The following is a 15,355-nucleotide window of genomic DNA, read 5'->3' on the forward strand; positions in this document are numbered from 1 at the left end:
AGTATCTTACCCACACTCCTATTCTTTTTATTCATTATTAAATGTACTCCTGCATTATCCATATTTGATTTTATATTTATAACCCTGTACTCACCTGACCAAAAGTCTTGTTCCCCCTGCCACCGAACTTCACTAATTCCCACTATATCCAACTATAACCTATCCATTTCCCTTTTTAAATTTTCTAAACTACCTGCCCAATTAAGGGATCTTACATTCCATGCTCCAATCTGTAGAACGCTAGTTTTCTTTCCCCTGATGACGACGTCCTCTTGAGTAGTCCCCGCCTGGTGATCCGAATGGGGGGACTATTTTACCTCTGGAATATTTTACCCAAGAGGATGCCATCATCATTTAATCATACTGTAAAGCTGCATGCCGTTGGGAAAAATTACGGCTGTAGTTTCCCCTTGCTTTCAGCCGTTCACAGTACCAGCACAGCAAGGCCATTTTAGGTAGTGTTACAAGGCCAGATCAGTCAATCATCCAGACTGTTGTCCCTGCAACTACTGAAAAGGCTGCTGCCCCTCTTCAGGAACCACATGTTTGTCTGGCCTCTCAACAGATACCCCTCTTTTGTGGTTGCACATATGGAACGGCTATCTGTATCGCTGAGACACCAACGGCAAGGTCCATGGTTTGTATGCACTGTTGTGGAACACCCTGATAGGTTAGCCCTGAGAGTAGCAGAACATTATGCTGAAGCAACTGCCACATCCTGTCAGCATTTAGTTCCTGTCCAAGTACCCCCCTCTGCTCTTGGGAGCTGTTTTTGGTAATGTGTTCAGCTAGGATGTTTCACTTAGTTCATTAAGAAACATTTTCCAATACTGGTAGAGAATGCAAAAGATTCTTTTGTTGAACTTTTCCACCCTACTGTTAAGACAGAAGAGTTTTGACACATAAAGTGATCCCATTGTAATACTTCGGGAAGGACTGCATGTGCCACACTGTGTCTTTACAGGCTATGCAGGGAAGTTCTTAGAGAAAATGACCATCTCACTTCATATCGAGCTTTTGAATCGACGATGCTCCATACTCAATTTGAGTTCAGCTCAGGCTACAACATTGTGCCACTGACATTCTGAATCTGCTGGAGGCAGTTGCACAAAAGGTTTTTCATCATAGCAAACACATAATGGGTGATCAAGTATTATATTACAAGTAAGTGTTACAGGACATAGAATTATTTTGTGCCCCTAATAATGACTACTATTTTTAGGTAGTGCTGACCTGAAGCAACCATAAAATCAGAGCCATTGTTTCCATAAGGCATGGTCAACTGAGAGAACAGTTAATAGCTAAACTGCAGAAAATACTACATTCTGTTTTCTCCTACTGCAGTGTGTAAATTAAATAAATAAAAAAGTACAATAAGAAAAGAGGTATTTCTTGCTGTTTACTATGTAAATTATTCCTATAAACACTGCTCAAAGTTCACTGAAGTATTTCTTAAAACTAAAAATAATTAAAAAGATGCATTGATTTGTATTGTTTATTTCAGGCGCATATTCCGTCTCACAAGTTTATTGCAATTATGTAAAACAGTAAGAGAGAGTGTGAATGAAGAGTACAAGACAGTTTTGAATCAGGCTACATTTGTTGGTTGCATCAATGAACGTTATGCATTAATACAACATGAACTCTCTCTGATGCTTTGTGACACCTATTTATTAACGTAAGCTTTTCTTCTATTTTTTTTATGAATATACAATCTCAATGTAATAAATTTGATTTGACTGTTTGATTTTCTTTCAGTAGGGAACTGTTGTACCAAAAGATCTTACAAGAGTTTGGAAACATGGCATGTTGGGATCTGTCAGTAAGTACAGTTCTTATGTTCCTTAGCTGTATATGAAAGGTTCTACAGCCTTTCTGAACTTGACTTGTTATTAACATGCAATCAGTTTGATTCCCAGCTCATCTAACTTGGTATGTGTATATTAGATGCTCTTTACCGTAATCCGTGCAAACAAATGATGCATTAATTCTTTTGTGTAAGGCCACAGTCCCCTCCTTCACTGTGTGTGCCAATATGACCATTTAAGAAAAAAAAATCTATGTTTATTCAGGTTATTGATAACATTTTTGTGCAATGTTTCAACAACTGCTTTAATTGGAAACTTATTTCAAATTACTTTTCTTGATTTTGCCATAACTGTGCAGTCGCTCAGTTTTAGTGATATTACTGTCATCAAAATATTGAACACAAACACAATGAAATGGGTTACTCCTTCAGTGAAATCAAGAAAACTAAATTAATTATATTGTTAAAAATTTGCAGGAGAATCCACTTCCACTGCTGGATGTCCTAAAGCTTGGCTTGAATAATGAAAATACTTATGCTGGAGAAATCCAAGAACAGAAAGCCATTGAACTGAAGAATCTTTTAAATGTGAAAGCACCCCTGCTCTATGATTATTATTCAATTAAAATTGATGATGGTTTCATTTTGAGGTTACCAAGAGTTTTAGGTAATCAACTTTTTTAATGTTTTAGTTGATATTCAACTCATTTATGGGCATAGTCACATATTAATGTATGATATGCAACAACCTGCGATAAAAGATCTGTAATTCTAAATACACTCATGGAAAAAAATTACAACACCTAAAAATAATTAATGAAGAGTAATGAAATTTTGGAAATACATTTGTCTACTTAACTTATTTAAGTGATTAACATGGCAAGATGACGGGTTAATGTAAGTGTGAGAAAAGTCATTGCAAATGTGAAAAAATCACACCATATAGCATAACTTCAAGTGTAGGTACAGTCATCTAGCATGCAGACAGGTTGGTTGCAAGCCTTCAACTGGCCTCCTCCTAACCAACGCAAAGGCCATCACTGGCACTGAGGCAAAACCATCTTTCATCAGAAAACACCAACAGATGTCCACTCTGTCCTCCAGTGAGCTATCACTTCTACAGGCATCTGACTCTGAGCTGTCCTTGAAGTAACCACTTTGTAACAGTTCGTTGTCACTGTGCTGCCAACTGCTGCTTACGTTGCTGCTGCAGATGCAGTGCTATGCACCAGTGCCCCATGGTGAACAGGTCAGTCAATCCTCTTGTTCTTCTTGTGACCATACATTCTCGTGACCACCTCTGCCAGCAATCACGTACAGTGGCTATATTCCTACCAAGGCTTTCTGCCATATCACAGATGGAACATCCAGCTTCTCATAACCCTATTACATGACCTGAGTGAGGTGTTGATAATGACATCTTTGTTACCCTATTTCTTGACTAATATCAGCTCACCACATCCAATCTCAAAGTTAACTAACACTCACAACAGTTCCAGCATTATTTAAAGCAAGCCCGATTTGTGTCCTCATAGTGGGGCTACTAGCGTCATTCTGACGCAACTGATGTGAAATTTGAATTGACATTCTTTTTCATTTGTAGAAACATGCCTACCAGTGTCTCCTCGGTGTTGATATTTTTTCTGTCAGTGTGTTATGCTAGTAAAGGGGTGAAATGTATTCATTTATTCTCATATGTGATGCTATCAGCATGTGAAAGTGTTTGAAGTATCTGAGAATAATAATTATTAAATTATTAAATGATACTGTTCTGCTCTGAGAAGAAAAACTCATTAAGGTGCCTGAAATTGGCACACTTCGAAAATCACATCTGATTCATAATTAACCAAAGAAAGTTGTTGAGAGATTTTTCCCCCTTGTTAGGTAAAACAAGTAGAATTCTTTGCTCTTGGCACAGATAAACTATATTTCATTCATGAAAAAAAATTGCTAATATAATTAAGGTATTAAGAGACTTTTCAGAATGTATTAGAATACACATGGAGTGATGACAGTCCCTCAGAATTATTGGTATCCTTGGGAGAACTATGGATGATGAAATTGCTCCATTGGGTATGTAAGATAATTCAAGGAGAAGTGTTAATCCCAGTACCAAAGAAGACAGGTGAAGGATTCACAATTTAGAGACAATAATTCATGATGACCCAGAGCCCACTTTGTGAACACCTTCCTGTAGGAGGCATTCAAATGGAATGTCTGCAGTATCTTCTGACATAAACCTGGTTCAGTAGGCTTGAGACCAGTTGTAATTATTTAAGTGCGTTATCTCAGGAATCTCTTCACATACTGAATGATCTCAGGAGGCTTACTGTCGAAAAGTTGGTCAAGTTTGAACAGCAACGTCTGTCATCTTGTGAGCAGCATGCCAAGGAACATCCAAGTACATTACAATGCATAGTTTGAAGCAATCTAGTATTGAATGTTACCCATCAGCAGATTTCAATTTCGCAGACATCTTGTTTCACACAGACAGATTTTATTTTGGTTATTCTTTTGGGTTTATTTCAGAATAAAATTGTTTTTGGTTTCATGAGGCTTATTGTTTCATATCTTGCTTCCATTGAATCAGAGTCCACACGTATTGACAAATATACAGACAGTGCAAAACTTGTTATGAGCAGTTTATATTACCATATTGTAATATAGTACCATCCATGGTGTGCGTATCACTAGTATAAAAGGAAGAAGTGAAGAAAATATTCCTACTGTTGTGTAGGAGGCAACTAAAGTGATGCTTCACTAAAAACAGAAACGCAAATATAAAGAATCAAATAAATGGAAAAGATGTAAGTAAAATATGTAGGGTAATGATTTTCATTTAAAATAAAGTAGTGACTGAATTAACTAGTTGTGGGAAGTATGTGATAAGAGTTGAGGTCTGAGTTCCTGTGAAATATCTCTAAATACCTACTTGAACAGAAATGGGTCTCCCCCCTCTTCCTGCCCTGTTTTCCCTCCGTACCTCTGTCCACCTGCCTAAAAAACCACTTATAGACACTCACATGCATAGAATTTGCTTCTCTTTCTGGTGTTGCTTAATATTTTCTGTTTCACTTGTTTATTTGTTTATATGATTCTTCTGACCGTTCGATGCAGAATGACACAACTTCTTCTCTTATGCCAGCCTTTTCTTCTCAGAGTAGCACTTGCATCCAATTTCCTCAATTATTTGTTGGATGTATTGGAATCTCTGTCTTCCCTTAAAGTTTTCCTCCATTATGGCTTCTTTTCATATGGTAGAAGCTATTCTCTGATAATTTAACACATGTCCAATCATCCTATTCATTTTGCTTACTGGTCAGTGTTTTCTGCATACTTTGTTCCTTGCTGTTTCTGTGAAGGAACTCCTGATTTCTTATGTATCAGTGCACTTAATCTCCAGTTTAGCTATATCAGCACACCTCAAGCAATTCGATTCTCTTTCTTTGTGGGTTTCCCACACTCCATGAATATTTTCCATACTGTACATTACCAGAAATTTCTTCAAGGCCTGTGTTTGTTACTAGAAGACTTCTTTTAGTGAGAATATCCTCTCTGCCTGTGTTTGTTTGCTTCCTATACCCTATCCATCATGTGTTAGTTTGCTGCCAAGGTGGCAGAATTTCTTCACTTCATTTACAGTAAATCGGCATCTATACTTCACAGTCAACCTTACAGTGCCTGGCAGATGGTATTTTTGGTACAATTAGGTTCCCTCCCCCAATTCCTTTTCCATTCACATTTGGTGCATGCGAGAAATGATTGATGGTAAAGCTCTGTATGACAAATTTCTCTAATTTTCTAATCTTAATCATTTTGCAAGATGTATGTGAGCAGAAGAAGTATGTTGTTGACTGTTCTTGGAATGTAAGCTCTTGAAATCCCAACACTAAACTCTCTGTGATGAACATTATCTCAAATGCAGCATGTGCCACTAGAGTTTGTTGAACACTTCTGTAACGCTTTTCTGCTGACCAAACAATCCCACAACGAAATGTGATGATCCTTGTTTATTTAAACTTTCCATATTCTGGGTTCACTATCCTTTCCTTTCCTTTCCTTTCCATTCAACACCTCCTATAATTCTTTCTCACTTTCACCGAGGATATCAGTGTCATTAGTGTGTCGTATTACTGACGTCCTTTTGACTTCAATTTTAATTTTACACCTGAACCTTTCTTTTATTTTCAGCATTGCTACTTAGATGTACAGGTTGAACAGTATGGGAGGAATACTGCATCTTTGATTTACATCCTTTTTAATCCAGAAACATAATTTGTGGTGTTCTATTCTTATTGCTCCCACTTTGTTCTTGTACATATTGTCTATTATCCATCTTTCCCTGTATGTTACATCTGATTTTATGAAAATTTTGAACATTTTGCCCATTTGACATCATCAAACACTTGTTTCAGGTCATCAGATCATGTGGTGTTACAATAGTTCTGAAGATTTGCTTTCGTTATTAAGCACAGTGTAAGAACTGCCTCTTCGTGCCTCTACCTTTCCTATCTCCAAACTTATGTAAAATATCCTAAATTTTTTCCCTTCCTTTATATTGTTTCTTCACAAATAGTGTTTCTTATTCGAAGTATCCTTAATCAAAAATTTTCTTGTATGCTGAATGATTCATGTGTGAGAAGATTCACATTACAAATGCCACCTAACAAAGATTCCAAGACTTACCAAGCGGGAAAGTGCCGGCAGACAGGCACATGAACAAAACACACAAACACACACACAGAATTACGAGCTTTCGCAACTGGCAGTTGCTTCGTCAGGAAAGAGACACACACACACACACACACACACACACACACACACACATCCATCCATGTGTATGTATGGACTGCCAGTTGCGAAAGCTCGTAATTCTGTGTGTGTGTTTGTGTGTTTTGTTCATGTGCCTGTCTGCCGGCGCTTTCCCGCTTGGTAAGTCTTGGAATCTTTGTTTTTAATATATTTCTCCCATGTGGAAGTTTCTTTCTATTTTATTTATATATCGGGAAAGTGCCGGTAGATAGGCACAATAAATAAAACACACACACACACACACACACACACACACACACACACACACACACACACACACACAGAATTTCGAGCTTTCGCAACCGGCGGCTGCTTCGTTAGGAAAGAGGGAAGGAAAAGGAAAGATGAAAGGATGTGGGTTTTAAGGGAGAGGGTAAGGAGTCATTCCAATCCCGGGAGCGGAAAGACTTACCTTAGGGGGAAAAAAAGGACAGGTATATACTCGCGCACGCGCGCCCACACACACACACACACACACACACACACACACACACACACACACACACACACATACCCATCCATCCATCCATCCATCCATACATACATACACATGGATGGATGTGTGTGTGTGTGTGTGTGTGTGTGTGTGTGTGTGTGTGTGTGTGTGTGTGTGTGCGCGCGCGCGCGAGTATATACCTATCCTTATATATATAAAGAAACTTCCACATGGGAAAAATATATTAAAAACAAAGATCTTGGTTTATATATATATATCAGCTGTATTAGTGCTATGAAAAACTTAATTTTTTCAGGAGAACTAAAGCCTAACATTGGGTACATACCAAAGTTTTTTGTCCAACTTGCCACTGCTGTTGTTTGGACTGAAGAGAAGCCGTGTCTCCACACCATAGCCCGAGAGCTGGCTGACTTCTATGCATCTGACTTTTATTTAGCAACAGGGAACCAGTTCCATCCATTTCGAGTGAGTATGATAACTGCATTACTATTTAACTGCTAATTCTGGTATTTGGCTCTGTGAAAGCTAAATGCTACCACAGGAAGTGGATGTAGATGGATATTAGAGGGTATAGTATCACTGCAGCACTTTGATCACATTGAGAGCATGCCATCCGTCTCACTACTTTAATATGTCAGTAAATAGTGTTCCTTGCAGCCGATATAAGTACAGCCACACAGTCAGTCCGTTCTGTACTTGCTTCTGATATTGCCTGGTACTATCATCGCTGTGCTGCTGACTGTTCAGTAACAACCTTGCTTGGGACTTGGTTCTCCTTTCCGGTTACCATTGGATTGGGTCTCTCTTTGTTCGTGGCCTGCTGACATTGTTGGGGCGAAGGTCTCTCTTTGTGCCACATGGTTGCATAGGTTGTTTGAGCTTATGTTAGTCTGTATCTTGTCTGTTGTCGCAGTCATTTGTGTTTAACTTGAGTACTGCTTGGTATTGTTCTCTTCTGCAAGTGGCTCCTTCATTTTGTGGCTTCACTTGTTTCTCTCCTGGGTTCCAATGTGTACATTGATATCTGTCTAAATGCAGATATAGCAATGGTGAAAAGAAAAAAGGAAAGTGTTTGTTAGCATGGACACCAAATTGGTTTGTCTAGTGGAGCAACAACAGCAGCTAATGGAACAGCAGCAACAGCAGATAGATTTGTTACAAAAGTCACCTCAGCTTCAGGTGTACAAACTCCAACCTCATGACACCACATTGCTCCAGGCCTAAGAACCCCCTGCTGTCGATGTCCCCATACTTCATTTCCACCTTTCAATGATGCTACGGGGCGTGACTTAAACAACATTTCACAGTGTTTCAAGTCACGGATGATTCATTGCAGTGATTGTTATTTCTGTCATGGACAGCATCTCAGACTTTTCTTCTGTCCAAAAATTGGCACCTCGGCCTGACTCCATCGCTTTCTTCTTTCAATATATACATATTCTGGTGACTAATTATTGTTGCTAGAGATAATACGAGGTTGCTTCCAGGCTCGAGTTTCACCAATACTGTAAACAGCCTGTTTAATCGTACTACTCCTGGTTCACTGACTAGCAAGGTCTCAGCTGCAAATGCGATACTACTTGTGCTAGTAAAGGCTGGAAGGCTTTGTACACCGACTTCTTGATTTGTGAAGTGGTCTGGTGGCACCTGACTTGGGGGTCCTAACAGTTGCATTGAAACTGCATTACTCATTATTCAAAGACATCTTGCACATTGCCCACTTGTTGAAAATTGTGCAGGCTGCTAATGAACAACTCATGGTGAGGCCACAAGATGCAGCAGTTAATGCACTACCGCACATTCCACCCTCACACTGCATATGTCGGACGACCACCACGTTACAGCACTGTTGTGATTCAGCATTTGTGAAGTCTCTGTGGTGTGCAAGTCTGCTGTCACCCCTTGTCAATAGTCATATGAGCTGCCCCTTCATGCCTGCAGTGTTTTACCACTCACTCCCAAACACTGGGGGTCCTGAACACACTGAAGCAAAGAGGGGCATCTCCTATCAGTGTGTTGAAGCTCTGCAACTCACCTCCATCTCGCGCCACGAGTGCACCAGTACTCTGTACATGCACTGCAGTTGGTAGTCCCTCTGGGTGATCCTTTCATGCCAGAAATTATTTCTCATGTTCCACTTTTATCACCTTGATGTCTGTTTCCAGGTGGACACTGGCACCGCCATTTCTGTGATAAATCAGGCACTGAATTCACAACTGAGCTCATATTAATAGTTCCACCCTAATGAGATTTGGTGGCCTAAGGGGACATTTGTATTTATCTACATGAGCAGTTCTTGATCTCTGCAGCACACAAATGCGTTATGTGGCTCATTACATCATTTGTTGTCAACCACCTATCTGCTACAAACATTTTTGTCCTTGATGCCTTACATTGTGTGGGTTTTCTATTTCTGATGAAGTCAAGGTCTAATCAACCATAATCCCTTTCCAGGAAGTGGATGATCTCTACACAGCATCTTCATCTATATATCAGCTGGATTTGAGTGTGGCTCAGACTTTCAGGTGCACATCACCCTTTGGCCAGACACCACCTTTTGTTTTTACTGTGCCAGACCAATTTTTGTTGCCGTATGTGCTGCTGTGAAGCAGATGCCAGATTGTCTCCAGGCTGCTGATGTTATAGACTTAGTGAAATCTAGCACATATGCCACTCCACCAGTCATCATCAGGAAGTCCAACAGTTCTGCCTGATTGTGTGGCGATTTCAAGGCTACAATCAATGCCAAATTGCAGGTGGAAACTTATCCTGTTCTCTGTCCAGAAGACATCATCACAAACTTGTTTGAAGAACTATTGCTCAAAGATCAATGCTCTCATAGACCAACACCTTCAGCCTATTACCTGGAACCTACCTACCTATATAGAAAATACCAACTATATCCTCCAACAACTCTCCACAGTTCCTGTCCCTTTACCTCATGGTGCCTTGTTCATCATTAATGATGCCACCTCCCTTTACACTAACATCCCTAATTCCCAAGGCCTCATTGCTGTTGAACACTATCTTTCCCAAGACCCAACAGATTTCAAACCAACAACCTCCTTCATACTCGCCATTACGAACTATACCTTCACCCACAATTACCTCTCCTTTGAAGGAATTACTTACAAACAAATCCGGGGTACGGCTATCGACACCCACATAGCACCATCCTATGCCAACCTATTCATGGGCCATCTACAGGAATCCTTCCTAGACACTCATAATCCTAAGTCCCTCATTTGGTTCAGACACTGATGACATCTTTGCAGTCTAGATCGAGGATGAGGACCCCCTATCCACATTCCTCCAGAAGATGGATACATCGATACCTCTGTCCATATCAAACCTACTAACCACCAGCAATACCTCCACTTCGACAGCTGCCGCCCATTCAATACCAAGAAGTCCCTTCCATACAGCCTAGCCACCCATGATTGTTACATCTGTAGTGACGAGCGGTCACTCTCGAAACATACCAGGGTTTCACTGAAGTCTTCACAGACGGTAATTATCTTCCCAATCTTGTACAAAAAAAGTCTCCCGTGCTGTATCTTTCCAGTCTCCCACCATCTCCCAATGTCTCACCATCTGGCCACAGTGGAGCATTCCCCTCATAACTCAGTACCACACAGGACTGGGGCAACTGAATTACTACCTCTTGCCGTGCCCTGAAATGGGAAATGTTCTGCCCACTATCCTTCCCACCTCTCCCACAATGGTGTTCCCTCATGCACCAAACCTACACAACATACTCAACCATCCCTACACAACCCCTGCTTCCAACCCTTCCCTCATGGCTCATAGCCCTGTAATAGACCTAGATGCAAGACCTGACCCATACATCCTCCCACCACCACCTCCTCCAGTCTAAACATCACCAATTCAGAGACTTGGCTACCTGTGTAATAAATCATGTGATATGCAAGCTAAGGTGCAACCACTGTGCTGCATTCTTTGTGGCCATGTAAACTGACAGGCTGTCTGTCCACATGAATGGCCACCGACAAACTGTGGCCAAGAAACAAGTGGACCACCCTGTTGCAGAGCATGCTGTCCACCACGACATCCTTCATTTCAATGACTGCTTCACAGCCTGTTCCATTTGGACCCTTCCCACCAACACCAGCTTTTCTGAATTGCGCAAGCAGGAACTTTCCCTGCTGTATATCCTACATTCCCATAACCCTCCTGACCTCAACCTTTTCTAGTCATTGTTCTCACCCTTCGAGCCCCCTTCCCTGTTCCCAATCCAGCACTACACAGCCCTCATTCTAACATCACATCCAGTCTCTCTACTTCTCTCTTTTTCCACAAACACCCCCCCCCCTCTCCCACCTCTCCCATGCCCTCCATCTAACCTCCCAACTGCACATTGCTACCCTACCCTCTCTCCACCTCATCCTTGCATGTTCCCCAGCTGCACTTTACTGTCCTCCACCCCTACACTACTATCTCTCCCCCTCCCCGCCCCAGCCTCATCCTTACTTCCATCACAGCCTGGTGCAGCTGCTCGTAGTGTGGCTTCAGTTGCCAGAGACTGTAGTTGTGTGTGTGTGTGTGTGTGTGTGTGTGTGTGTGTGTGTGTGTGTCGTTTTTTTTAATGTATTTATGACAAAGGCCTTGTTGACTGAAACCTTATTTGTGACAGTCTTTTTGTTGTAACTATCTGCGACTCAGCATCTCCGCTATATGGTGAGTAGCAACTTTCCTTTTCATAATACTGTTATATTCTCTCTTAATTATGGATGACACAACAGTTGGTGGCATTATTCATGCCACATTCCAGCCTCATGTAGCAGACAGCCCAGTGCCTCCAGTGCTGGGCATTGTTCCCGAGTGCATACAGTTATACTATTCCGTACAAGCCCACTGCACAGCATTCCAATGCTGAAGTGTTTGCATCTACCCACTGGCCTGGACTCTGATTTTGACCACCGAGATATCTTCTGCTTCCACATTGATATGAAGTGTCGAGATATGTTCGGTGGTTTCCTAATTACAGTCATTTGTGTTGCTCCCACCTTGCAGCAAGCCTTCCGCTAAGTGACCCATGGCTGGCCAACTTACCTCGCCTGCCAGAAGAATATTTCTCATAGGCTCTCAGTTGTAGATGGTGCCATTCTTTTGGACTGTGAGACACACATTGGGTGGTGAGTCCAGAGAATTGAGTCAGCATGTGTTGAGTTTGCTGCACTGGGAACATTGGGGGGGGGGGGGGTCTTGCATGAAGAGTTAGCTCACCGACAGGTGTACTGACTGAGCATCAGTGGTGACATCAAAAGGATGGTCTGAGGCTGCACAGCATGTGCCTGGCACCAGGCAGCACCCCACAATCTCTCACCCCCCTTGCCTACCCCCTATCCACCCTGGGATTGCATCCTTCTTGAGTTTTCAAGCCTGTTTTTGAGATCAATGTGGTTGCTCATCTTGGATACTTACTCAAAGTACACATATGTTATCTGTATGCTGTCCACCACAATTGATGCCCTGGTTTCAGACACTGATGGGTTGCCTTGCATGTTGCTCTCCAACAATGGACCGCAATTCAGAGAATCCTCTTTCAAAGAATTCTGTGAGGCCAATTACCTACAAAACTTATTAACAGCCCTCAGTTTCATCCTTCCTCAGATGGTGAAGTGGAACATCTCATTCAATCTTTTAAGCAGCTTATACAAAAAGCTGTTTAATCCTATGCCACTATGTCATTCTGCCCTGTTTTTGAGCACTTATCGAATCACACCAATTGACAGTATAGACCTGCCAAGCTCCCTCACACCTGGCAGCTGTTGGACCCTGCTTCATCTTCAGACACCACCCTCTTCAGAGCTCCACTCCTGTCCCTCCCAGCATTACCTGCCTGCCACAGCTGCATGATCCCGCTCCTATGGGAGTACTGTGGTTTGGATGCCAGAAATACTATAGGAGACCCACAGGCGGTGTTTTACTTTGATCCAAACACAGAAGGCCTTGAGTGCTGCCACCACAATCTGCTCTGACCTTGAATGCAAGTACTGCATCTCCCACAATCTCCTCCACGTCTTCTTGATGACAGTGTAGTGTTGTGGCTGGCGTCCCTGGTGGCTTCCTAGGACTCTCCATTGTTGCACCACCAGTACCTTCTGTTTCAAGTGGATCAGGGGAACTTTGTGGCATTCCCATTGCCAGTGATATCCCGATGGATGCTGTCAGACACCCTACCTTCCTGCAGCCTGCACTCGTAAGGCCTGGATCTTCGACCATACCGTCATTCCTCCCCAGGGTGTTCCTACTCTAACATGCCTGATTCTGGGGGGAGGGATCTGGTGTCAGGCTCTGCAGAAGATGAATGTCTGGTAGAGGAAATGCACCTAGATGGCTGTTAGAGGCCATAGTATTGCCACTGCACTGCACTCACACAGCGAGTGCACCACTCGTCTCGCCACTTGAATGTGCCAGCTGATAGTGTTCCTTTTAGCTGGGATAAATACTGCCACCTAGCAAACGGCCAGTTCATTCTTTACATGCATCTGATATTGTCAGTTACTGTCATTGCTGTACAGTGGAATTATTTGATAACAATGTCCTTCACTCTTGGTTCTTTTCTTGGGTCCCATTTCGGCTCTCTCTCTCTCTCTCTCTCTCTCTCTCTCTCTCTCTCTCTCTCTCTCTCTCTCTCTCTCCCCCCCCCTCTCCCTCCCTCCCTCCCTCCCTCCCTCCCTCCCCCTCTCCCTATCTCTTTCTTGTTCTTTCTCCATTTGTTCATTTTTGACAACTATATCACTGTGCATTCAGTTGAATAGGTGCCTTGGATTTATGCACTACTTTTTTGTTCATTGTCATTGAGTGGTTGTTAGTGTCTTTGCAGAGTTCGTATACTGACCTTTCTGGTTCTTGTATCCTTTGTGTCTGTTTTACAAATTACTTCTCCAATGTACTGAATTTTTGAAGTTAATTTATTATACCCAAAAAGGGTGAAATTTTGGCTGTAGTGAAAATATAGGACAGCAGGATTTCATGGAGGTAGGTATAGAACTGCAGCTCGACTGCCTGATTCAGCAGATCTGTCATAACAGCCGGGTGCGTTCGAGAACATTTTATTTACATTTTGCCTCATTCTTTGCCACTTTTACAATTCTAAATAGATATTTTTGGAGTAATGTAATTACAGCACTCAACATGAAGAGTAAACATATTTTGGTAGAATCCATGTTAGTCTTGTTTAGTTACTTGTTTTACTTGCTATGGTTCCTAGCCAGTTGTACTACTAAAATAGTCGGCCAAATATTCTATTACAGCAGAACCATTAAAGAGTCAAATTTTATTTTGGTGGTTTTTTTAAAGCCCAAAAATCTTTTTCTTTAATTTAAACATCCCTGACCAGATTATGAAGGCAATACCCAGTATTTTTAAACAGTCTATCACTTCTTCCAGTTAACAGCACTTTATATATAAAATCTTTGAAAATCAAACAATGGAAAATCCAGGATGGAATGTAACAATATTATGAGAAGGAAAGTTGCTACTCACCATATAGTGGAGAAGCTGAGTCGCAGATAGGCACAACAAAAAGATTTTCACACTTAAAGATTTTGGCCAATGGCCTTTGTCAGCAATAGACACACACACACACACACACACACACACACACACACAAACTCAACTCACACACATGATTGCAGTCTCAGGTTACTGAGACTGCAGTCATGTGTGTGAGTTGAGTTTGTGTGAGAGTGTGTGTGTGTGCGTATGTATGTCTATTGTTGACAAAGGCCATTGGCCGAAAGCTTTAAGTGTGAAAGTATTTGAAAAACTTGATTTAGGGAGTGCAAGGAGTTTCCAGAAACACTCCGTGCTTATGAGAGTCTGTAACTGAGAAGAGCTTTTTCTGTTGTTTGCATAAGCATTCCTTTTTTAATATACTTTCATCTTATGAGTTGTCTGTTTGAAATCTTATCTTCTACAGTTACATGTGGAAACACTATATCTTTTCCCACATTCCATGAGGGAGATAAAACTGTCTACTTTTAACCAACTTGCTGATATCTGGTTTTCATATTATATCACTTTCACACTTTTCCATATAAACTAATATCTGCCATTACAAATTTGCAGTTAGTATCAACAAAAACAGTTCTAAGATGAAAAACTGAGAACTGCATTTTCTATAACAAAATCTTTTAACGTATATACTGTCCACTGCTGAAATGCTACCAGGAAAATTCACTTTTTCTTCATTAGCTGTTGCAAATAGGAGTTGTAAGGGGCACCATAAAAAAAAGTGGGAAAAATTTTAC

The 15,355-nt window shown here is 41.3% G+C and overlaps 1 protein-coding gene across 3 annotated transcripts in view; it reads left to right on the forward strand.

Moving 5' to 3' along the window:
- LOC126278458 (DNA mismatch repair protein Mlh1-like) overlaps positions 1-15,355 on the forward strand; it is a 48,285-nt gene that overhangs the window by 19,668 nt on the left and 13,262 nt on the right. For 2 of the 3 annotated variants that reach the window (XM_049978588.1, XM_049978589.1), the window contains exons 7-10: positions 1,505-1,678; positions 1,759-1,822; positions 2,285-2,474; positions 7,372-7,541. In XM_049978588.1, the coding sequence (XP_049834545.1) occupies positions 1,505-1,678; positions 1,759-1,822; positions 2,285-2,474; positions 7,372-7,541 (598 nt within the window). The remainder of the gene's footprint in view (positions 1-1,504; positions 1,679-1,758; positions 1,823-2,284; positions 2,475-7,371; positions 7,542-15,355) is intronic. The other variant, XM_049978590.1, reaches the window with a different exon arrangement.

The sequence above is a fragment of the Schistocerca gregaria genome, chromosome 6 (genome assembly GCF_023897955.1).
Source record: "Schistocerca gregaria isolate iqSchGreg1 chromosome 6, iqSchGreg1.2, whole genome shotgun sequence".
NCBI classification, from domain to species: Eukaryota; Metazoa; Arthropoda; class Insecta; order Orthoptera; family Acrididae; genus Schistocerca; species Schistocerca gregaria.